Raw genomic sequence first — 22,947 nt, forward strand, 5'->3', positions numbered from 1 at the left:
CCACCCGCAGCCGGCCCGCCTTGGCTCTGCGGGGCCCGTCCACCTGCAGCCTTCTCCCTTCTTCTGGAGGAACCATGCCAAGGAGCTGCAGGGACAGAGCAGGAGGCTTAAGAAACTACTGCTGTAGGACAGCAGCCAAAGAAGCACCACTTGGGGGTGTGAACACTACTCTGTCCCCATTTCACAATCCCTCTCTAAGGTGCAGCATACTGCGGAGTACTTACAGCACTGCAGCCTTGCTAACTCCCTACTCCATGATCCTTTTGTTAACTGAGCAGATGGCAAGCTGGGCTGTTCTGCTTTACTTCTAATGAGCCTGCAGAAAAAGATTTCAGGAGTAAAGTAAGATACAAAGGGAGACAGCTTTTTGGCAGAGGAGTGGAAAAAGAACCCCAGGAACCCCAGAAGAGGAATCATTTTTTCCTCTTAATATTAGAAGTGTTAGTGCATTCAGCTTTTTTTTTTTTCTTTTTTTCCTGTAAAGAAACAAAGCCCTAATAGTTTTGTGTTGCAGCCAGATGTAAATATCCTGTTACATGTCATCTGCCATTATTATTTCCAGATAGGTTTGCTCAGTGCAAACCAGTCGACCAAAGCTGAGTTTCTTTCCCTCACCACATAATAAAATTCCTTTAAAACTTTATAAGCCAAAAATTTGTTCTTCATCTATTTCTCTTAGTTGCATTCACTTGCCATTTCAGAGAACAGTAAGTAACGATATTTGCAAGACCTTCAGCTTCAGAACTTCCCTCAACTAAGCTGAATGTTCAGTACACTCACTTCATATCTCGTTAGGCTATTTAGGTTTCCCAAGAGAGGCTGAAGCCCTAGAAACTTCATATGAATAGAAAAATGCATTCATCCCAATGGTAATATTAACAGTTATGCTGCATTCAGACTACAATTAAATTCAGCCAAAGGAAGATGCCCAAAATGAAGGTATGCGTACACGAAATTGATTTCTAATTGATTACTAAATTCCATTTAGTAAAATACCTTAACAAGGGAAGCCTGCTAAGCTGTCACTCCAAGGGAAGGGGATAGGAGCTCATATCAGAGTACACATGATCTCCAAAGAAATGATAACCCACATTCTACTTATGTGAATATCCAAACAAAAATAATTTTGGAAAATTAGTCCATGGCCTCCTGCTTTGTTGAAATTAACAGAGCATATGGTGTGTTTTCCTGAAAATCAGTGGAGCAAGGCAAACAAGAAATGTGCCACAAAGCACGATTATGGTTAAAGTGCACAAGTTTCATAGCCTTCTTTTGTTCTGAAAACTGCTCAAGGCACCACAGTTGAATTTACGGGGGCAAACAGCCAGACACACACAGAAACAAATATTCATTTTTGTGCCCATTAGCCCCTCTGTCTGTACAATACGTTGGAATAATCCTCCGCTTGCACATCAAATTAAGGCAGGTAAAATAAATGACTGACACAGTGTTATCATAGAAAAACAGCGTCCTGGTGGAATAACAGGGACCAAAGGTGAGCAAATAGAGCTCTCCTTCACTTGCGAGGATAACAAATGCTGTCATCTTAGTCCGTGGCAAGTGACCATAAACAGGAACCAAAGTCACCAGCACTCCAACATTTCACACTTTACCGCTTAGCATTACAAATAGCCTCTTCGAAGAGAACTTACAGCAACTGTGCTAAATCCCAGAGAAATGGTATAATTGATAGAAAAACAGAATACACAGTTGGTATGGTTAAGGACAAAGAAGGGGGAGATGGAAGCAGGGAATTTTCCACTACTAATAAAGAGTATTTGCCTAGAAACTTCACTCACCATCATGTCTTGCTTCTGATAGGAGAAAATGCAAACTGTTAATCAAGGATTTGCAACTCAACTCTTAAAAAAAAAAAAAAAACTTCAACTAAAAAGAATGGGAGCATCTTTTAAGAAAGAATAAGTCCATGTTGAAATGTTTGCACTGAGGAAACCTTATGCTATTTAACTATTGGAGAAAAAAATAAGGAATTCAGGTTACTCTGTTTCACAGGAACATAGCAGAAATTTGCTTCTCTGCTTGAAGAACTTTTAAACAGGTTACAGAATCTTCACTTGGGATATAAAGTACTCCTGAGAAGCAAAAAATAAAAATAAAAAAAAATCCTGTACACCCTTTTCCTTTTGTTACTAACATATTCTAAAGTTTCTATCATCTTCTCTTTATCAGTGTGCTCAACAAAAATTTCCTGCTTCCCTCCTGCCAACCCAACTTTCTCATCCAGCCTCTGATCTTGCCTACCTCACACTTGTCTCTCTTGTTCTTGTTTCCCTTACGTCTCTTTGTCCTGTCCTGAAGAGGAAAGAAAGGTTTCTAACTAAAAAACATACATAGAAATACAAGAAACAAGCAAATATCTGTTTTAGGTATTTACTTAAAAGTGGTTTAAACAATAGCTTAATTAATAACTTTATTGGCTTTTGGATACACCATTTATTTTGTTTTGTATTAAACGAATTCCTAATATTGGTAACCTTTTTGTCCTGAACAGTTACAAAACTGCAAAATGTATTATTTGTTTAAAATAAATGACCACCTTGAAACAGCAGCCTTTTGCTGAAGTTTGCTCAGTTATTTGTAAGTATAAAATCACTTTCCATTTCTATTGCAGAGGATATTTAGATGCCAAAGAGAGTTTTGAGGTCAGCCAGGGTGAGCTTCGAGGTTTCCCCTTTGCCTGACAGCACCTGCTGAGCAAGCCCCTTCTTCCTGGTCTGGAGTTGCATGATCTTTTCTTCTACTGTTCCTTCACAGACAAACCTGGAAATACAAAGCCTTATCACCTCAACTGCTAGGAAGAAGTCACAGTTTATATAACACTGACGGTTTTCCAAGTGAATTTCCAAAGGTTTGCCTCACTTAAATATTAACAGTCTATTCCGTGACTGACAAAATATACCTGACCAATGAAAATAACTGTTCTCACATACAGATATTACCACATTTCAAATAAAAGTCTGATGCTCTTTAGGCCTCAACTCTGACTGTCTAAAGCAACAGTAATTTCACGATAAATTCCTATAACGACTGTTAGATAACAGATTTCACCTATTATACTAAAAAAAAGTATTGTTACTTTCATTGTTAAACACAAATTGCTATCTTGGATTTCAGGTGCTTTCAATTTGTGAATTTAGAGTAGCTATGCTAACTTTTCCGTATTTAACATTACAGATGTTTTTTTCTAAAGGCCAACCTTGCCATTTGCTACAAATACTCTATATTTTTACATTATTTCTATTTGAAAGGTCCAGGCTAGGGCACCATGGTGGCTACCTCTGGAATGACAATGAAAAAAAGTCAGTAAGCACTCAAAAGTGCTTATCACCATGAGATTCCCAACCATTCTACAATGCTTAGTTATCCCAACCCTGGGCAGCTCTAAATTACTACGCTTCATTCTCCAAGACAGATATACTCAGGGAAGGTAGGAAAAAAGATGTGAATATTCCTAAGCAAAAGAAATGCAAGACCATTTCTGCCCCAAACTCTTTTTTTTTTTTTTTTTTTTTTTTAATATTATTTAGCACTATTAACTACTAAGACCAAGAAGTTTGACATTTAATAGCCAGAAGAAACATGCCTCTTTCTGTATTGGCACTCAACCCACAATCCCACTATTAGACGTTGTGCCTAGCCTCAGGTAAGGAAACAAGGCCCAGATGAAGGTCGTTTCACAAACTAAAGCGAGACAAGATAATACACAAGCAGCCATAGTTTCATTTACTGCTAAGAGAAGTCCTGACCTGTGTATCACAACATCCTTCTTCTGCCCCACTCGGTAAATGCGGTCACATGCCTGGTCCTCCAGAGCAGGATTCCTACAAGAGAAGAAACAGCTCACATAAGCCCCTAGGCTATGTTCAGGACCAACTGAAATATCAATACCTTTGTGCTCATTTCATTTGCCTACCTCCAGAACATACTGTTTTCTTCCTCTGTAGAACTACAAACTACCTCAGATTTACTAGCTTGATCACCAATATACCCCAACCATATTTCCCTTGCCTTGAGTAGTAATCTGTTAAAACAGACAAAATCATCTATATAAATTAGACTACTGTTCCGTACAGACTTGTATTTCTGACCAATAATTAACACTGCCAGAAAGCCAAGTAGCTGGTGGGGAAAGAGGAGAGTGAAGCAGGTAGGCAGTTACAGAGAATAACTTCCATATTGTAGAAATATCTTCTTAATGCTGCTACTCAAGTGTCCAGTTTGTGTATTGAAGGACATAACTTCGCTTTGGAGGTTCTCATATGTAACAGGAATTGAAAAAGAAAAAAAAAAACAACATGCAATTCTGGCCACTGAGACAGCATAAGTATTGGGAGTTTATATGTGCTATTTTCATAGCCCTGTAAAACCCCAAGGTACACTAGCTATGCCTGATTACCAACCATTTTCAACACAATCTATTTGTTTCAAGACAAATTCCCTGTAGGCATTACTATACTTTCTTTTTTTAATTATTTTTTTTTCTTTATTAGTGCATGAAATTAAGCCAGGGACTGCTAAGACCCCCTTGATCTGACAAGAGTATTTTGGAAGAAGGCTACAGTGAAAACACTTTTCTACAAGTAATCATTAGCCCTTACTCTCAGCTAAACACTTAACCTACTCAGTTACATCAGAAGTCACAATACATGTTGTGAGGAAGAAAGCACAACCTACATAGTTCTTCAGAGATGGAAATTTTATTTCTCTTTACCAATGCATGTCAAGGAGAAAGAGGTGGTTTCCTCCTGTCAAGTTCAAGCCAACACCTCCGGCCAGCAGCGAGACCAACATTACCTTCAAAGGACAAAAATAGAGTTAATTTAAGAAGCCTGTCTTATGTCACATTAATTTGAATTAAAGATCAGACCAAAGGATCTGCTTATCATATTTATGTGTACTTTTATGACACGTTTGGAAGTTAGCCAGATGATACTTGAGGAGACACAGATGCCTGGACAATGAAGTTACGGTTCTAAGAGAGGCTAGCCTACCCTTCCACATGTATTATCCAGAAACATTTTCACAGGCTATAGGAAGGACTGGTAAGTTCATTCTCTCTCCATGCCCCACTTATATGACCAGGTGCTCTGATGACACCTTCTTGCCAACAATGGCACAAAGTAGCACGAGCTGTCAATTAAGAATCACAGTTTCTTAAACACAGTCAATTGGACTGAAATGGCCTGCTGCTCATTTACCTTTGATGTCACATAACATAGTACCAGAGAAAGACGAGTAGCCAGAGAGGAAAGGTATTACGGCAGAAGATTGTAGTTCAGCAGGAAAAAAAAAACTTATCAGTTAAGGACAGAGACATCTGCAATATACATTTATTGCTCAATTTCATAGTATGTTCAAATGCTGGTGTTGTTTAAGGACTCAGCTATTCATATAGCTTATAGAAATCTTCCTTCGTTTAAGTTTAAAGCTAGAAATAGAGAAAGATCTGTTTTGTGGATAGCAGCTTGTTTAAGATAGCCAGAGAAGAAAATAAGCTAATGCACAATATACTCCCCCTTTCAGTCACAAATCCATCCTCAAAGAAGACAGCCTGTCCGGCCTAGATCACAGGGATGTCAGTGCTCAAATGAAGGTGTATCATTATGAAAAATGAATTTGAGTTCAAACTTCTTCAGTCATTTGGCAAGTTTCATTTTTTTGGCCAAAGTTCCAGACTAGAAACTATTTTCAAGAAGAGCAAAAACACTGTAGGTCATCAGTATTTAAAAAATAAATTAAAAAAAAGTACTCAAAGGTGGAAGAAATTTCAGTGAGGTCACCTTATTTGGAAAGTATGACCTATCTCCCACCCCAATCCCAATCTTCCTATCCTTATATAAGGGTGAGATATGCTCTTGTTGTCAATTTGTCTTCATTCACAGATTCAACTGCCATCCTCTCTTCTCAAAAAGATTACAGCCTGGCCAAAGATACCTGATGTGCTGAAAAACAGCAAGAAAGCCTTAGAGGTTCCTTGGCAGGCAGGGGAACTAAAGAAAGAGTTGCACTCCAGTTGCACTTCCAATGCAGTGACATGAGTTGGAAACAACCAACTTGTTCTGAGTGGAGCTAATCGGCCTCATACCTTACACATTACTCTCTGTAGCAAAAATATCTTTTGAAAAACATGGAAGATTTGGACAACCCTTGTACCAGGTTTGAAGCCAAATGATCTCAGTACAGAACACTTAACATCAAAAAGAGTTTGTCACAGTTGCTCCTGGTCATTTTAAGATATACACCTGTTTTTACAGCTACCCACCTTTCCCTGTTGATCTCCACAACTAGATATCCAAATGAAAGTTGTTCCAGTAAATGAAATTATGAAGTCAGTTATCACAACTGCTAGTAAATGTTTTGCTGCCTCAATTCCTTACCTGAGGCCCCTTGGGATTGTTATTGAACTCTTCTACCACATCCATTCTCTGTTTAGGATTGACAGAACCATCTAGGATTGCATACTTCAGCCCTAAATGCTGGAGGTGCACAGCCACAACTTTCAACATGCTCGTCCACTGAGACACAACAACACTGGAGACAGAACAGGGAGTTTAGAACAAGCTTAGTGTGAATTAACAGTTTGCTTACTGCAGTGTCTCACCCCAGAGGTCCCCCTCCCCGTTGCAAAATGGGCACAGAAATTCCTTCTCAATTCAGAATTACTCACCTCTTGGTATAGTGATACAACCTGCTGTCGAAAGGCTAATAACCTACAACCTTGAGACAAGGTAAGTCTGTCAACTTTCACCACTATTTTTGGATTTTGTGTTGCCACCCATCAATCTCCAGTTGTATTGTTTTCCACAAAATGAATCAGCAGGAACACCAAACTTGGATTTCCTGAATTCTCACACTCCTCACATCCTTTCAATAAGCAGTTTGGAAGGTAGTAACTTGTTCAGTAACTTTTTGTTAGGGAACCAAATTACTGTTGGTGTTCCCAATCTTATGGTAGGGATGCTTTTTGGAAGAGACTTTACCCTCCCCGCCCAACAATGGCACAGCTGTAACTACTTTCCAACCACATACCTCTAAGAGCCTTCTACACTGTTTAACAAAAACAAGCAGAAACACCTGCCACAGTGCAGTCTGGCATGAAGCAAAAGGAATACAAAGAGAACTTAAACAAGTGAGAACTGTAGGCTTTCAGCAATACTTAAGTCCTTAATCAATGGTTCCAACCACTACTTTATTCTACATTTTTTTCTGGGGGCAGTGGAGCAGTAGGATAGCATTGAGGACAAACATTGCTCAGCATGACCAAGTCCTTCCAAATTCTGGTTTTGGTGAGTCCTCTTGGGCCCCAAAGCCTGAAATTCCTCACATACTCCCCTATATTTATGTTAATCTACTTCTCAACCTACCCTCTTACTTGTTCTTAGATTTTTCTCACAATCAGCTTTTAAGTACTGCAGTACTGTCACCATTTCATTGTTCTGGAATTTTGTATTCAGTTGTTTTGAACTGTTTCTAACACTGTCAAAAGATATACTTCTCTCAATTACTAAGGCTAAATAAAAGTGCATGTATGCTAACCTCTTCTGAGATTCCGAGTGACTCCGAATAGTTTTCAGTTCAGCCAAGAGGTGAGCTATCTGCAAGAAAAAGAAGTCAGTCTGCTTGCTATCATAACCCAGCTCATGCTTGGCTATTCTTCACTGAAACAGAAAGTGATAAACAGAAAGTGATCAAGGTAACTCTTCAACTAAAACTTTTGTGCTCAGACTTTCAAGATACTTTACCAGCTGTTATTAAGAAATCAAGTCATACAGTCATGTTTTACAGAGTACAATCTTTCCGTGAGAAGCCAAGTTACCTCCACTTCTCCAGCTGTTGACATTCCATTTTCTTTAGCTTTTCACAAGCACCACACTCTCACACGCATGACTTTCTAAACTTCTGTGGAACAAGTCAGTGTTCAAGATTTCCAGTTGGACTAGATGATTTTGGAGGTCTTTTCCAACCTTAATGATTCTATAATTTTCATTGATGTTATGTCAGCACAGTCAGGTTCTCACAGCTTTGTAAGCACCCATCAAATTTCTGATTCCACCTAAACTGTCAACTTAGCCCAATCTGCAACTGGCATGGTGTGACATTTCATTAACAACTGAAAAGAAAAAGTGCTGAAATCAAGCTTCTCAAGGGAGGTCAGAAAACCAGAATAATACCTTGGTGCTCTCCCTGGTAATTTCAAAAAGATCTGTTTTAAAAGATGTGCCATTGAGGTAAACTGTTGACTTGGAATCAGGATTCTGGAGCTCAGACAGGGTCAAAGCACTAAGTTGCTCCTCAATGGAGAGGGAAAGGCCCTCACTGGTCAAATTAGCTTGGTCCAGAGCCTGCAGGAAAAAAAGCAACATAATAAGGATGACAGCTAAGCCTGAGATCGAATTCAGTACTGATCTAGGGTATCTGCAGTGTCTGCTGAGGTCAGTAGGTTCAAAAGAAGATATGCTAGGCAATATGAAGGCAGAACCATTAATAAACACTACTTGGTCAGACCAACAGTCCCTTTATCCTCATACTCTGGCTCAAACAGAGGCTTTGTAGGGAAAGCCTACACCCATTTTCTGTTATACGGTCTCCTCAGAATCACCCCATTTTATTCAACATTTGTGTGATTAAAAGACATTAGGGGATAAATCTCTGCTTGTTTCCTCAGTAGCTGAACTTATTCTACATCCGCTTTATATGATAGAGAAACAAACTCCCAAAAAATTAGTCTACTTAATGCAAGGCAACTTCAGTCAAAGCACTTACAGAGCTCAAGCACACACAAGCCGTTGAGCTAGGCTGTACTTGTGGACTTGTGCACATTTCGAGACAAGATTAAGATCAAGACTTTTCCTTTTTTAAGTTCTTTGCCATTAAAGTTCTATTTATGTATTATTTGATCTGAAATAAAGCTGTTTCCAGAGCTTTCCACGCAGGTCACTCTGGGGAACCCTTCAGTAGAGTGTATATCCATCTACAAACCTTTTGGGCTATAAAATGCCTCAGTTCACACACCCGTAGATAAATGATCCAGGAGTGTTAAAACGTCTGTTAACTTCTACAAACACTTAAATAACCCCCTCCACACTGCATCTACTACAATACAATACAATTACCACTTTCAGTAAGGAGAGGTGGCAGCAGCACTGTCGGAGCCTCAACAGCATGGACAAGACGTGGACAGTACTTGAAACTTGGGAGGCACTCTGTGAACTTGCTAGGAATTCCTTTTGACTGCCCCCAAAGTCTTGTGCAACTGCCAAGGAAAGGAGAATATTAAGAGCTCTTGGAGATATTTCCAAGCACTGCCCAGCCACCCCCAGCAAGAGTTTCATCAATAAAAAAGAAGAAGCAACAGGCAAGCTAATACTTGATTTAACACAGGAACCCATCAGACCCCACTTAAAAAAAAAAAAAAAACACAAACCCCACCAAAAATCAAAGTATCATATACCTTATGCTAATACTGACACCTCTTCTCTGAGCAATTACACCTCTACTTCAGAAGGGGACCCAGGGAGGCTAAGAGGTTTTCCCAGAACCACAAAAGTGGGAGCCTACCTTCGGAATGCTGATTCAGTCTGTCTTCAGTCACTACGTACCATTATGGATAAACTTTAATAATCTTTTTGGCATCCCTTGAATCAACCCTAGCTTCTTTTAGTACCCACAGCAAATGGACAGACTGGCAGACTCAGATCCCTCAAAACTTAAACAGGAGCTCCCAAAACATTAAGCAGAAGGAAGTTTCACAGGTATAACTTCAACACTTCAAACCCAAAATCACCATGGCAGAATTCTTCCTAACATCAAGGAAACAGCAAAACATTTGCCAAACAATTTCTAATTTCTGACCCCACATGGCCAGGTCTGGTCCTCCTCCTTAACTGAGTCACTTAGAGTCACTTCTGCAAATGTTTTCAAGGTAGGGTATGCACAGACCTTTGTCAAATGGGTTACCCCCAGCATACTCTCTGCCCTCTTGTTTCTGCTCTTGTCTCTTTAGGTAGGACTGCAGTGTTGACCTGAAAAAAAAGGCAAAGACTGGGATTTACAGGAAGAAAAAAGGTAAGAGGAACTTGAACTTAACAAGCAAGCTGATGATGCATTAAAGTAAGGAAAGTTCCATTAATCATTTAATATGTTTCTCTTACTCCATTAACCTACATTCCTCAAGTCACAGGGAGTTCTGTTTAGTAAGATCAAAGGAAAGATCCATGTTGGAAAACTTAAGAGAAGTAAGTCTGATTATCATAATACCCAGAGTATAGTAGAAGCCAGGGACGAGAGCAGCTGTGGATGCCCCATCCCTGGAGGTGTTCAAGGCCAGGCTGGATGGGGCTTTGGGCAACCTGTGCTGGTGGGAGGTGTCCCTGCCCATGGCAAGGGGGTTGCAACTAGATGTTTTTTTTAAGGTCCCTTCCAACCCAAATCATTCCACGATTCTATGTTTGATAGTCAGAACGGAAAAAAATAACCTTTGTTCAAAAGGTCTTCTCACCTAGAGCAGCTTTACTTTTCTAATTTTTCAAGAAACAGAAACAAAATACCTCAACTCTTCTCATATTCATACCTGGATCTTGCAAAAAGCACATTGTACACAGACTGCTCATCTGCTGAAAGTTTTAACCGATGCAACTGCATACTACGCTGTGGCAGAGATACCTGAAGTAAAAATACACAGTATCAATTGTACTGAGTGCAAAAATCTTACATGGCATAACAAACACCAGTGTTCAATACAACATATAACATTGTTTTCAAAGTCTTTAATGAGAAATCAGCTATGTTCAAAGTTATTCATACTAACGTAATTATGACTTGACATACATATCCACAGGCATTTACTTCTCCTGCTCAAGAGGCTGCAGTAGACAGGAAAGCCCATCCATTAACAAACTTATTCATGTAAAGGACTAACTGGCTACTGCAAGGAAAATGATGGGATGATTGTCTAGTTCTTACCAAGGGCTTTCCAGCTGAATCCAGCTGGTCTTTAGTTCTCCGTAATAGCAGGGTCCTGGTTAAGAGGCTTAGCCTATCTCCTCCCTTCTTAGTGTTGTTATCTACCTGGTACTTCCACACCTTGTATTCATCAAAGGGAGAGCAACGTAGAAACCTACAACAGGAGGTAAGGAAACATCATACCAACGAAAGAAAAGTTCTTTGCTTTCTCCTGAGTGACCAGAACCAAATTCTTTGCTTTTCAAAACAAACCATCCTCAATTCAGCTAGGAGTAGTAAAACACTTCCAGGTCAATGACAGCTAAGCTTTTGCTCAAAAGTCTTACCATTATTAGCACAGTTAAAGCAACTTTCTGGTTCTGTATCCATCACTTCCTCTTAGCTCATTATGTCTCAAGCATCACTATCAAACAAAGGCCATCAAGAAGCACAGGCACTTGCCAAAAAGCATATTCATATTTCAAAATCTCGTACCTCTTATTTGAAAATTAATTTCAACTATACAAAAATTAATTTCAAATGCAAGTTTTCTCTGGTTTTCCAACACCCTTCATTATCTTTTCCCCCCAGCAATGAGGGAACATAGAGTTTAACTTGTTTATCATTTGTTTAGAGAAGCTAGTTTTTCACTCTTTCCTTAAAAGCCCCAAGGGTGTAACACTCTTTAATAAGATCCTTCCTGGCAGCCCTAGTAGGAACAAGGCTTACTGCACAAAACTTCTCTTCATTGAAGTAAGTTTTGTAGTTATTCATCTTGGAAACACAGGAGATCTGAAGTAATTTTCCCTTTATCCTATATAGAATAGCTGCAATCAACAGCAAAACAAACAAGGTCAGGTTTGTTTACTGCCTCAGCCACAGCCTTTGCAGTCCAGTGCCTGTAGTGGTAATAAAACTCGATTCACTATCCCTTGTATCACTGAGACTTCTCAAATTTAGAAACAACTTCAGCACTTTGTCAGTGAAGAATCACTGGAATGGGAACACCATCCATGTGCCTCACACACAGTCACCTCACCTCAGAAGAGAGTACACGTCCAGTAGGTTGTTCTGTATTGGTGTCCCAGTGACAGCCCATCTGGCACCAGCTCTCAGCTTGCACACAGCTATGGAGGTTTGAACCTTTGGATTTTTAATATTGTGAGCTTCATCCAGTATGACTCGAGCCCATTCTACCCTGAGCAGGGGGGAACAGGGAGATGACCCACTCTGTAAGAAAAAGCAGACTATTTATAACCTGGAGCAATTACCTCGCCAGGCTCTCTGAAGAGCCACAGGCAAATATTTTTTCCAGAAAGAAGCCTTTTCCTTTCATTAGTCAGCAGTAACCTGAGCTCTTATTGTAACAGAAGAGATATTTCCAAAAAAATCACCTTTCCAAAGCTTCTAAGCCAAAGAATACGTTTGCCAGCTCATGATGGCAAACTTTTTTGCCAGCTCATGATGGCAAACTTTAGTCTTTTGTCATTTTTCTTGCTTTTAACATGTTATCTCCTCTTCCTTCCCAAGAGGCATTCTGTATCACTAGTATTTTGCTAGGCTGTGACAAAGAAACGTATAATTATTCTACTGGGGCACATCCTGTACTTGTAAATACAGGATCTCTCTACAGTTTTATAGCTGTTACCTTTATGTTTCAGGATATCAAAGGACTGTTTGCTTTAAGAACTACATCTGGATCTGTGCACAGAGGTAGGAGGTAAAAAATACCCATAAAGGGACTTCTCTATACCATGTAACCAAGTTCAATTGGTGTTCTGCAGTCGCATGATTGCTTTTGCAGTAAGCAAGTACACTTCTTTTCCTTCAAGAAGGCATACAAGTTGCCTCAGAGCCAGTTCAAAGAGACTGGAAACCCAAGTGTGACAGATTTCCGATACTTTAAAGGGACATTGCTGCTTCAAGCAGCGAACACCAGATTCTAGTGTTCCTCCATAGTCTCACCTCAAAGGAAGAGCACGAGATTCCTCACTGCACTCTTAAAATTACTTTTAAATACCTTTCAACTAGTACATTCGGTATTACTACAGAACAGATTTCTTGGATTGTTCTGTTTTCTTTCTGAGCTTTGTAACACTTACTCTCATCACTTTGTTCTTATTGTGCAACCTCAATAGGATGCTTATGGAAAAAAATTCACCAGCCTACTGCTCACTGTAGCATAAGGTGCTCCTTCAAACAATAATGGCATGTACCACCTCTGAACAAAAAGGTTAAAGCAATCCTTTATCAACAACACAGCTTCTCACCCCCAGTTCATGGTCCTGCGCAGGGACTTCCCCCTCCTCTTTGCTTGTGGGAACCTCCTTGGAAAGAAGGCTGTAGGTTGTGACAACAACATCATATTCAGAGAGCCTGCATGAAGGAAAAGAACTAATCAGGAGGAAGAACAAATGAGGAATTCAAAGCAGACAAGACGCATGCTCAAGGTTTAAGAGTTACATAGCTCTACAAGAGCTAAATGCAGAGTTCTACAGAAAATTTAACTTCATAGCAAGTCAAGCAGGAAGGACAGGTTGTCCTCATTGTATGCATACTGAAGTAGACACAATAAGCCCAAAAACACAGTTAGAAGTTGGTGGTACACAATGCACACCACATGAGGTAAACACTACTCAGAATGCAGCACCTAGAAACACTGCTCAGCATGGCCTGAAGCAGTATAGAAAGCTTTCAGATTTACGCATCTAGCTGATAAATACAACCACAAAGCATGAGCATGGAAGAAACTGCTATTTAATCTCTGCAAGAAAGAGATGAGTTTCAGCAGATGTATGCTGCGTTACCAGGAGCAGCAATAGCCTGCACCAGAACCACCTGGCATTGGTACAGGTCATCAAGGTTTTATACATCCTTAGAGCAGACATCAGCCTTACATTATACATCCTCCACATTTCCATCTTCATGTTCTTCCGACATTCTACAGCCACTGAATTTCAACTCTTGATGTACAGTCTCTTGCTAAGTAGTGTTTTACTTTACATGGTCATGTTTACAGTATAGCACTTACACCTCTGCATGTTTATCTCGATTTGGCCCATGGTACAAATAGACCCTCAGTTTTCCATAGCCCACATATCTGTCAATCTCTTTCTTCCAGTGATGGATCAAGGATGCAGGACAAATTATTAAAGTGCTGTGTGCAGGGACAACAGTGGAATCTGGAGGAAAATATTGCAGGCAGGTTTTAGTGTTTTCACATTAGACTACAAAAATGACATTTTGGATAGTTACAACAAGTAAGAAAATTTTCCTGCGAGCAGTACGTGAAGCAGGTATCTCCACTATGCACTCCTGGGGACTGTTAGTTTTGGGAGGAAAACAAAAAAAAAACCTCTGCTTAGACACTAAAGTGTCATTTAATATCCACTCAGAGTTATACTATAAATCTGAGCAAGCCATTCGGATAAACTGAAAGATTAGAAGACAGGAACTAACTTGAATCTTTTCTGAGAATACAATGCCAAATAAATGCTTCTTTTTTGTTGTTCTAGAAAACTGAAGTGTCACCATTTTGAGCTATGTTTAAACAATAACAACAAAACAAGAACGAAGCACACTGCCAGTCAACTTAGCAAAACAGGAAAAAGCAGACCAAACAATTACATGAGGATGGAGACAGTGACAGGTTGATGTTTTAACTATCTTTCATAAAAAAAACCTCTAACTCCTGTATCCATAGGCAAGAAAAACAACCTTATGCGGGGATAACAAAAAAGAAATCACAGGGAGGTGAGGAATAATTAATCTATGCTAAGAAAATTATGCAAGCATTCAACTTTTTTTCAAAACAGTATATGCAGTTTTTACCGGATTCAGGAAAATAGCCAATGAAAAATGCCCACACTACAGAAAGTAACGACTTGGAGAATCCTACACACCCAGTGTAAGAACAAATACCACTGATCAAGAGAAAGGCTTTGCAAGGGAGTGCAGTAAACATTAATTCCAATGGAATTTTCCTACAGAAGGGAAGTAAACATGGATAAAGCTTGTTGAGGAATCATTAACCTATATAACCTGTACCCGTAATGCTTTAAATGTCTAAAATGGCACCACATCATAATGCATGCATTTTTGGATAGAAACAACTGCGTACCATTTTTGGATAGCCACACTTCTAGCTTGTTGTTTCTTTTCTCTGTCTTCAGCTGCTTCTGGGCCAGAATCAGAGCAATCATCGTTAGAGTCTTCCCCAAGCCCATGTCATCGGCTGGAAAGAGAGACACAGAAGTTATGATGACCTGCAGAAATGAGCCTGCCTAGCTCACATCTATGCTGAAGTAACTACTGCAGCAGAAAATGCCCTGGACAACTGTGGAATCAAAAATGTACATCAGGGTACAATTTAGTAATGAGTTAATAGCTGTAATCAGTCAAAAGGCAAAGAAAAGCAAGCTCCTTGGCATGCCTACAAAATAGATAGATTTTGGCCTCAGAATAAGCTATCTACCACACTTTTGCTGTCACTTATCTGCCTCCCAAAATGTACTTTCCCATTCAGTTGCTTACCCAGAATTCCTCCACATGGCCTCTGACTCTCCCTCCAGAGCAGCCATGCAAGTGCTTGTTTCTGGTGCAGCAGCAACGGAACCTGAGAGAATGAGAAAGTGGATCTGAAGGAAACATATTGCGAAGTTCATACACTTCTGCTTTCTATACCGAATTACACAGCTGAACTGTCCTACTACAATCCTACTAAAAGAAGTTTGCCTACTTTTCCCACGTGGACAGGGACACCTAATAGAATCAGGAGATCAGCAGTACCACAGATCAGTCTGGGCAATGTTTTAATCACAACACCATCCTAGACTCTCATAGCACTCTGAGGGCAAGTGAAGGCAGCTTTTTCAGGCGGAAAATCCACACAACCCTGCCATGCTCACTGCAGGCATCACTGTCAAGCAGTGGGATTGAGAAGACTTCCTCTTTTCTCACAAAGTTTAAAAGCCCTACAGACTCTTAAGAGGCAGGAAGCATGACTACATGCCACCACTACACAACTTCTGATGACCTTCCCCAGCACTGAAAAGGTCCCAAGTGGATCTGACAAGTGACACAACATACATACACCCACACACCATCTTGTAGCAGCATGTGCCTTCCAGTACCTTGTGCAAAACCCCAGCTACAGATTCTGCACCACTGGACAGATCAAGAGCTGCTCTCTGGCAGATCAGAACTGACTACCCTGGAGTCCACTGGGTTGTATGAACTTGATTGTCTACAAGTACTTTTAAAACACTTTTTTATAGCTCACTGGGAGACCCATCAGAGAAAGGAACAATAGCAGGGTTCTCAGATAGTCTCTTTCTCAACAGAAACCTGCCTCTGTTCTGCTCATCATATAGAAATGTTGGTGAATTAATTGCTTTGTCTTTGCAAAACAACTTCATTCAAGCACTAAATATTTAGAAGACACCACGGCAAGAGGTAGGAACACTGCTATTTGTGATCTACAGCAACCTCAGGAATGGGAAGTAATTAGACTTTCTCCCAGCAGGTGAAAACTGGGAAGTAATTTCAAGCATGAAAGTAAAGGATGTGCTAAGCTATCACTCTGAGGTTATGTTTCAAGATGGAGGTGACAAGACACCTCCGAAGTTCAGCAACACAACATTCTCCATCCTTGACAACTCACCTTCAATCCAGGTGGATCTTCAGCTACTGTCTGCTCTGTCGGACAGGATTCTAGAGATTTGTGAAGATGATTAATAGCATCACTTGTGGCACTGTGTACGGCCCTGAGTCGGTCTTCTGTCATTCTTCCACCATACAGATTCTGTACACCAGAGTTCACTGAAAAGATACAGTTTTACATGTGAGATGTTTACAAAGCTACCTCTCCCAAGGAGATGTACCATCTCAGAGATTGATCTCAGTGGCTACAGATGCCCAGGGGATTGTATACAGCTCACAGTAACAAAAAAGGTTTAGTACTGTCACATACCCACAAGCTGCAAGTTTCTGTCAGACCTAGTCTTCCCCAGTTTTTTTTTTTCAAATGAAAAGGCTTTCCATACTTACTTCCAAAACCATGGCCGCAATATTCACTGGAGCCCAAAGCAGCAGCAGCAGCAGCAGCAGGGTGACTGTGCAAGCCTGAAGAGGTCCCAGCTTTATGATCCCTGAGAGGTAGTGGCATTATCAGCTTTGTACCACCTGGTCTGCCAAACGGGTTAGGCAAAGGTTCCTCAGGTTCCTCACAGCAGCCACCGCTCGCACCATCCTCCCCTTAAGAAGAAAGGAATTCAGGGTGAAAAGGTTGCAGAGTGGACCTTAGAGCCTTGCATTACAGCCCAAAGAAGGGCTTTCATTTAGGACAGTTGTGTACACCATTTCCAGTGTCCCACTGTTCCTGCTAAAGACATCTTTCTTGGCAATTATTTGGTCAGAAAGAACAATCAAAACATCCAAGACCAAACGAGCCAAGAACTCTTGAGCTGTTCCCTCCCTCCCGCAAAGGTCTCTCTTGCCTAAAACCAGATCTGGAATAAGGCATGAGGACTGCTTGTTGTGTGGTGGCCCATGAAGGGCCGTTTTCTTGCTAAAGGCCTTCAGTTTCCAGAGCTGTCAAACTGGGACTTTTCATCAACGCAACAGATTCTGTTATCAAAGAGCAACTCTGCTGTTAAGGTGATGGTGCAGGCAGCTCAACACAACGCCTCACTGCCCCAACCAACTGGTACTAGTTAATAGAATTCAGAAATCACATTAAAGCAACTTCCAGTGTGCCATTGCTGATCTTGCATATGCTAATTTACACACTCAGACAGAGCAGCCAGAAGAGACTTTCTGCACAAGCAGCGTGGTTCCATACTGCAACAAAGTGGAATTTAACACTTCACTGGCAATTTCTCAGAGGAACGTCTGCCTCAGTCATGCAGCCAAAACCAGGAAAAGAACTAGTCCTGATGATGGGAGGAGCCTCTTGGGAAGTCACCACCCTTCAGAGGAAGTGCTTGAGTTGTTCCATTCATTTTCCTTCCCTTCTTTCACAACACATTTTTTAATCTTCAATGAATCTCAACAAACTCTATACAAGTCACAAACCACATATAAAGGCATGCTATTTTCCCCACAGTATTCAAAACTATAGAGAAACAAAACATTTTGCGAAGTTCTGATTAAAAAAAAAAAAGCCTTACCTTTTTCAGCAGTATCTGTTGTTGAAATGTTAAGAGCACTCAGTGCAGCTTCCAAATCCTGCACTTGCTTTAATAACCGTTGCCCTTTATCTGGCAGTACTTGGATGTTCACTGTAGCTAATGTGTTCTGCAAAACAACAACAGAAGAATCCAAAAGCTGAATGGGCTTTACCAACCTTTCTGTCATGAGGAGAACAATTAAGGAGTCAAGAGTTTAAAAACACTAATCTTATACCACAGTAATTCATATTTTAATACAGTTCTACAATCTCCAAAATTTTTAAATACCATTTAATGCAATTAAATAGTCTTTTAGCAGAAAATAAATTAATCATTAGTATAATTTAGAAAAGATAAAAGGATGCAGGCTCCCTCCCACCACTGTATGAAATGGGATGATCAGGTAGTCAAGAGATTCAGACAATCTTAACATCTCCCAAAGCACCTGAAGTCCAAACTACTTGCATGTTTCCATACAGACAGCTAGTTTATTTAATTGTAGTGTGAGCTTTTGTGGCTAGATCACTCTTTCTATGCAAGCTCACGAGAAACAAATAGTCACATTGCTTAAAAAGGCTAAGCTTGCCGCACAGTTTACATCTTCCACAAATTAAGTATAAGGCAGACACATAAATCATCTCATAAGTGGGTTAAAACAACTAGCATGTGCCTACACTTAATTCCCTCCCTTTGCCCCGCCCTTCCAAACACTAGGTATTTCAGCAGTTCTGTTGTGAGGAAACACTCTATTCTGATTGCTGTCACGAGTGAGGGAAGTCACTGAACACAGAATGAAACAAAACAAAACAGAAAGGAATAACAGGTGCAATGAGTCACCTTCTTCTGCCTCAGCTGGACTTCAAGATGGTTGCGAAGAGCCTTGGGATCCTGGTGTCCTTCCACGTGAAGCAATGCTGCAGCTCCTGGCAAAGATGCCTCCTGTATACTCTTGCCTGATGCTCCTGCAGGAACCTCTCTTGGTTGCAAAGCCTTAACTGATTTCTCAGGTTCGTTTTTACCTGATGAGGAATAAACAGGTACTACTTCATGACTGGCAGGAACTTCTTCAGCAGGCTGTTCCAGCCCTGGCCTAATCTGTGCCTTAGATGCTGCTGCTGCATCTCCTCCTTGCTTCTGGAGAGCATGTTGTGATGTTACTTGTGGTACTGTTGTGGAAAGTGCATTTTCTTTACGGAGTAGTTTTGTCTCTCCATTCTTCCCAATGTGTTCTTTCTCTCTGGTTTCTTTATCCCCACAGCTTTTTAAACTTTTCCCTCCGAGCTGCTCTTTCTCTGGAAGCTGGGTACTTGTACTTTGCTTTCCAAGACTTACTGGACAGAGTTCTGATCTCCCACTTGGCTCTTTCTCCATACATTCAGGTGATTTCTTGGATTCCCTACCACTTCCTCCATGCTTCACTTCATCCTGATCAGTGTTTTTCCCTTTCCAAGCCTCAGAAAGTGTAAGTTTAGATTCAGACACTGTGCTTTCCTTAAGTTCTGGATCGCTACTATTTCCCTTGGATTGTTTCTTCTCAGTTTTCAGCCCTTCTAGATGTTCCCTCTCTGTGGAGGAATCCGAGGTTGACTTCTTTTCTTCATGTGACACTACCACACTATCTTTCTCCACGTCGACTCCTTTTCCTTTACTTTCCTCTCCATTGCCTTGCTTAATTTGTTTCCAGGCTGACTGGTCACAATTCTTGTCTATCACTTTGAATGGATTTCTTTGGCCACTGGGATTGAAGAAAGGTACTTTTTTGGGCTGTGATTCTAAGTTTTTGGACGCTTTGGTAGCTTTTGGATCCTGCAATATACACAAGTAAGTTCTAACATTAATTATTAAAACCTGCTAACTATACATGCAACACAATCATCTTAAGCAAGATTTCGTTCTCTGTGAACATCGTTTTTCCTATCATTTTAACAGGACCAGGATAAACACTTTACAAGGAAAACAAAACTGCTCTTTTTCTCCTGCCTTTGCCATTCCTGTGTTTTTTTTGGGAATCGAGTTCCAACATCACCATTCTTAAGATTATGGCTAGAAATCCAACCCAAGGGTGTTTGCTTGTTTGTTTTTCCCCATACCGGATAACAGTGATTACTTCACACAATTTAGCAGCATGAAGTTGCATTTGGAGGACAACAAGCCAATACGCTTTTCAGCTAGAAAATACAAACTCTCCCACTACATAATCTCAGAGATGACTATAGTAGACAGAATGAAGTCATGATGAAATAACCTGATACCGTAATATAAATGAAACATTCATACCTGCCATGGGACACTTCCACACCATTTCTTCCCATTCAACTTACTGTTAATGCATCGGTAAAACAACCTACAAAAGAATAAAGCAAGATTTGAACCAAGAAGGACAATAAAGGAACTCTATGCATTCTTTAAAAATTAGCCTGCACTGAAAACATCACAAAGATGATCTGTGCTCTTGATCTGTGCTCTACTTTCAGACTTCTGCATAGCAAAAATCATGAACATTGCTTATTCCAAAACAAAGCTTAATCCAGAGAATGATATTCTTGTAATAAGATTCTTAGGGCTTGGGACTTTTTGTTTTGTTTTTGTTTCAAATCTTGAAATGAAAGCTGAAGCTGTAGTGCTAAAAAATTGCTGAAATAAAAGCACTATGTTCAGAACCTCCAAAATCTCACGATTTTTAGGCACGAGAAAACAGCTATTCTTAATATTTACACTACATGGGCCGCTTCATCTTTAAATCATCCAAGGAACAGGCTTAGAAGAAATTTTTAAAATCTGCAATCAGCAAGGACAGCTAGAGGAACCTTATCTGAATTACAACTTCTGAACTTGATGCAATCATCACAAAACTTTGATGATCCCAATAGAGCTATATTCAATACTTTTAAAAAGAAACGCTAACTGATCACTCAGACTTGTATCATTGAATATCATCACTAATAAAAATACGAAACATTTAGAAGCATACTAAGTAAAGGCCTCTAGACTGGGCTAAGTTTTTCAGTTCTGCAGGTCAGCCATCACCGCACAATTCAAAAGTGTTCAAATCTATACAGCAAACCTTGGTTTCCACTTTGTGGAACTTACTGGTACTCATCTCTGTCCTGCTGCTGAACCAGGACTTGCAGCTCCACCATGTATCCCTCATGGATCAAGCAGTAAGAAGCAGGAATACTAAAAAGAGAAAAGGAAAAGAAAAGGGGAAGAAAAAAGACAACACGGGCCAACAAAGGAAGAGCAACAATGAAAATAATTACTTGGAACAAAATACTTGGAAAGTCTACTCAGAGACAATTTGGCAAACAGAACACAAGTTTAGAAGTGCTGACAGTGCGTGTTTTCCTAAAGCCAGTCATCCACTGTTAATTCTTCCTCACTTTGTTTTCAGAACATAAGGAAAATGTCAACACTTTTATACAGGAAATATTAACAAACTGCTGTCTTGGAGTTATCTCCCAGCTGGTAGAATTCTCTGCATTGTCTCAAATCAGAAACTTGCCAAACTCTAGCAGCCAGAATCTGAAATGTAATCTAAAAACCTGTGATAGGTTAGTTTTTAGACTGTTTTCTCTACTGACAACAGAAAAGTCTGCAAACTCAAGAATCCTGGGGCAGCTGGGGATACTACGTGATAATCTGATTGTTCTGTATCATCTTTGTGCTAACACGTACTTACGCATAGGTACAGATGAAAACCCTTAACTAGCACTTATCTAAAAGCAGATCTATGCAAAGAGATGTGTAAACGTGAGGGTTGATGAAATTGGAAGAGAAACTAATTCTCTTTTTCTAACTACGTGATCTGGTTTTGATGAGATGCTCTTTTCCAAAAGCCACACTTCTCTTTGTAGGAGATAGAGGGAAGTCGGAGAGGTGCTGTTATGGGAGTCCTGCCTATCTTTCCCAACGCCTGTTGCCATGAGGCACTCAGCCCACTGACAGGACCCCACGGCCAGCAGCGACCCCCAAATTCCCCCCTTCCCCCCCCCCACAACGCCCTGCACCTACGGCGCCGGGACGACGAAGCCGCAGGCGGCCGGGCCCCGCGCCCCGCACACGTAGAAGCTCTTCCCCTTGTTGGGGCCATCGCGGACGCCGGTCTTCAGGTAGCACAGGGAGCCTGCGGGGCGTGAGCGGGGAACGGTCAGGGGGTGAGGGGCTGGCGCCCACCCCAACGGTCCCAACCGCCCCCCAACGGCCGCTCACCGTGCTCCGCGCAGGCAACCGCCTCCATCGCCGCGCGCCCCCGCCGCCCCGCCCCCGCGGCGCGCAGCAGCCAATCCCGCGGCGCCTCCTCGGAGGGCCCGCCCAGGGAGGGGCGGGGCGGGGCGGGTGCTCCCCGCCTGCCTCACGCGGAGCCGTTGCTCTGTGGGGAAGGGCGGGAAGGGGAGGGCGGGGATGGCGGCGGCCCTCAGCTCTTCCGCCGAATTCGAAACGCGTCTAAATAAAAACATCCCAAAGCAGTTTTAAGTTAACAGCGGTCTAAACGAAGATGTTGGTCCATTAGAAACCAGATATTTTTTTTTCTTTTGTATTTAAGATGGCGAATACAGTTTTACAGAGTGTGTGCGTTTCTGTAACTGCTGCTTTTGCTACTGACAAGTAAAAAAATTATACTCTGGCAGTAACAGTTATGGAAAGGTTATGATCTGGTTAGCAAAAATAGTAGCATTAATGCTAAATACTGGATTAGTGAAACGACTGCTGAGAGCCCAAGTCAGTCATGGCACAAGCTGTTGCAGCCCCACTAACCTGCCTGAAGGCTGAGTTTGGCTCAGTGCCTCTGTGAAAAATGTGCTTTCTACACGACACT

The 22,947-nt window shown here is 41.0% G+C and overlaps 1 protein-coding gene across 3 annotated transcripts in view; it reads right to left on the minus strand.

Annotated features, from left to right (window-relative positions):
• ST3GAL6 (ST3 beta-galactoside alpha-2,3-sialyltransferase 6) overlaps positions 1-22,467 on the minus strand; it is a 108,689-nt gene extending 86,222 nt beyond the window's left edge. The window contains exons 1-23 of one of the 3 annotated variants that reach the window (XM_084522508.1): positions 22,341-22,462; positions 22,143-22,254; positions 21,222-21,308; positions 20,409-20,475; positions 18,969-19,937; positions 18,132-18,258; positions 17,011-17,217; positions 16,625-16,782; positions 15,496-15,577; positions 15,083-15,196; positions 13,994-14,144; positions 13,233-13,338; positions 12,002-12,192; positions 10,984-11,137; positions 10,592-10,683; positions 9,961-10,043; positions 9,135-9,274; positions 8,193-8,363; positions 7,558-7,616; positions 6,399-6,552; positions 4,733-4,815; positions 3,768-3,842; positions 225-2,781 (exon numbers count right to left, since the gene is read on the minus strand). In XM_084522508.1, coding sequence (XP_084378634.1) covers positions 2,640-2,781; positions 3,768-3,842; positions 4,733-4,815; positions 6,399-6,552; positions 7,558-7,616; positions 8,193-8,363; positions 9,135-9,274; positions 9,961-10,043; positions 10,592-10,683; positions 10,984-11,137; positions 12,002-12,192; positions 13,233-13,338; positions 13,994-14,144; positions 15,083-15,196; positions 15,496-15,577; positions 16,625-16,782; positions 17,011-17,217; positions 18,132-18,258; positions 18,969-19,937; positions 20,409-20,475; positions 21,222-21,308; positions 22,143-22,254; positions 22,341-22,368 — 3,552 coding nt within the window. In that variant the 5' untranslated portion in view covers positions 22,369-22,462 and the 3' untranslated portion in view covers positions 225-2,639. The other 2 variants (XM_084522519.1, XM_084522530.1) reach the window with 2 other exon arrangements.
• Positions 22,468-22,947: the final 480 nt, after the last annotated feature.

This window comes from Aythya ferina (assembly GCF_964211825.1).
Source record: "Aythya ferina genome assembly, chromosome: 1".
Lineage (NCBI taxonomy): Eukaryota > Metazoa > Chordata > Aves > Anseriformes > Anatidae > Aythya > Aythya ferina.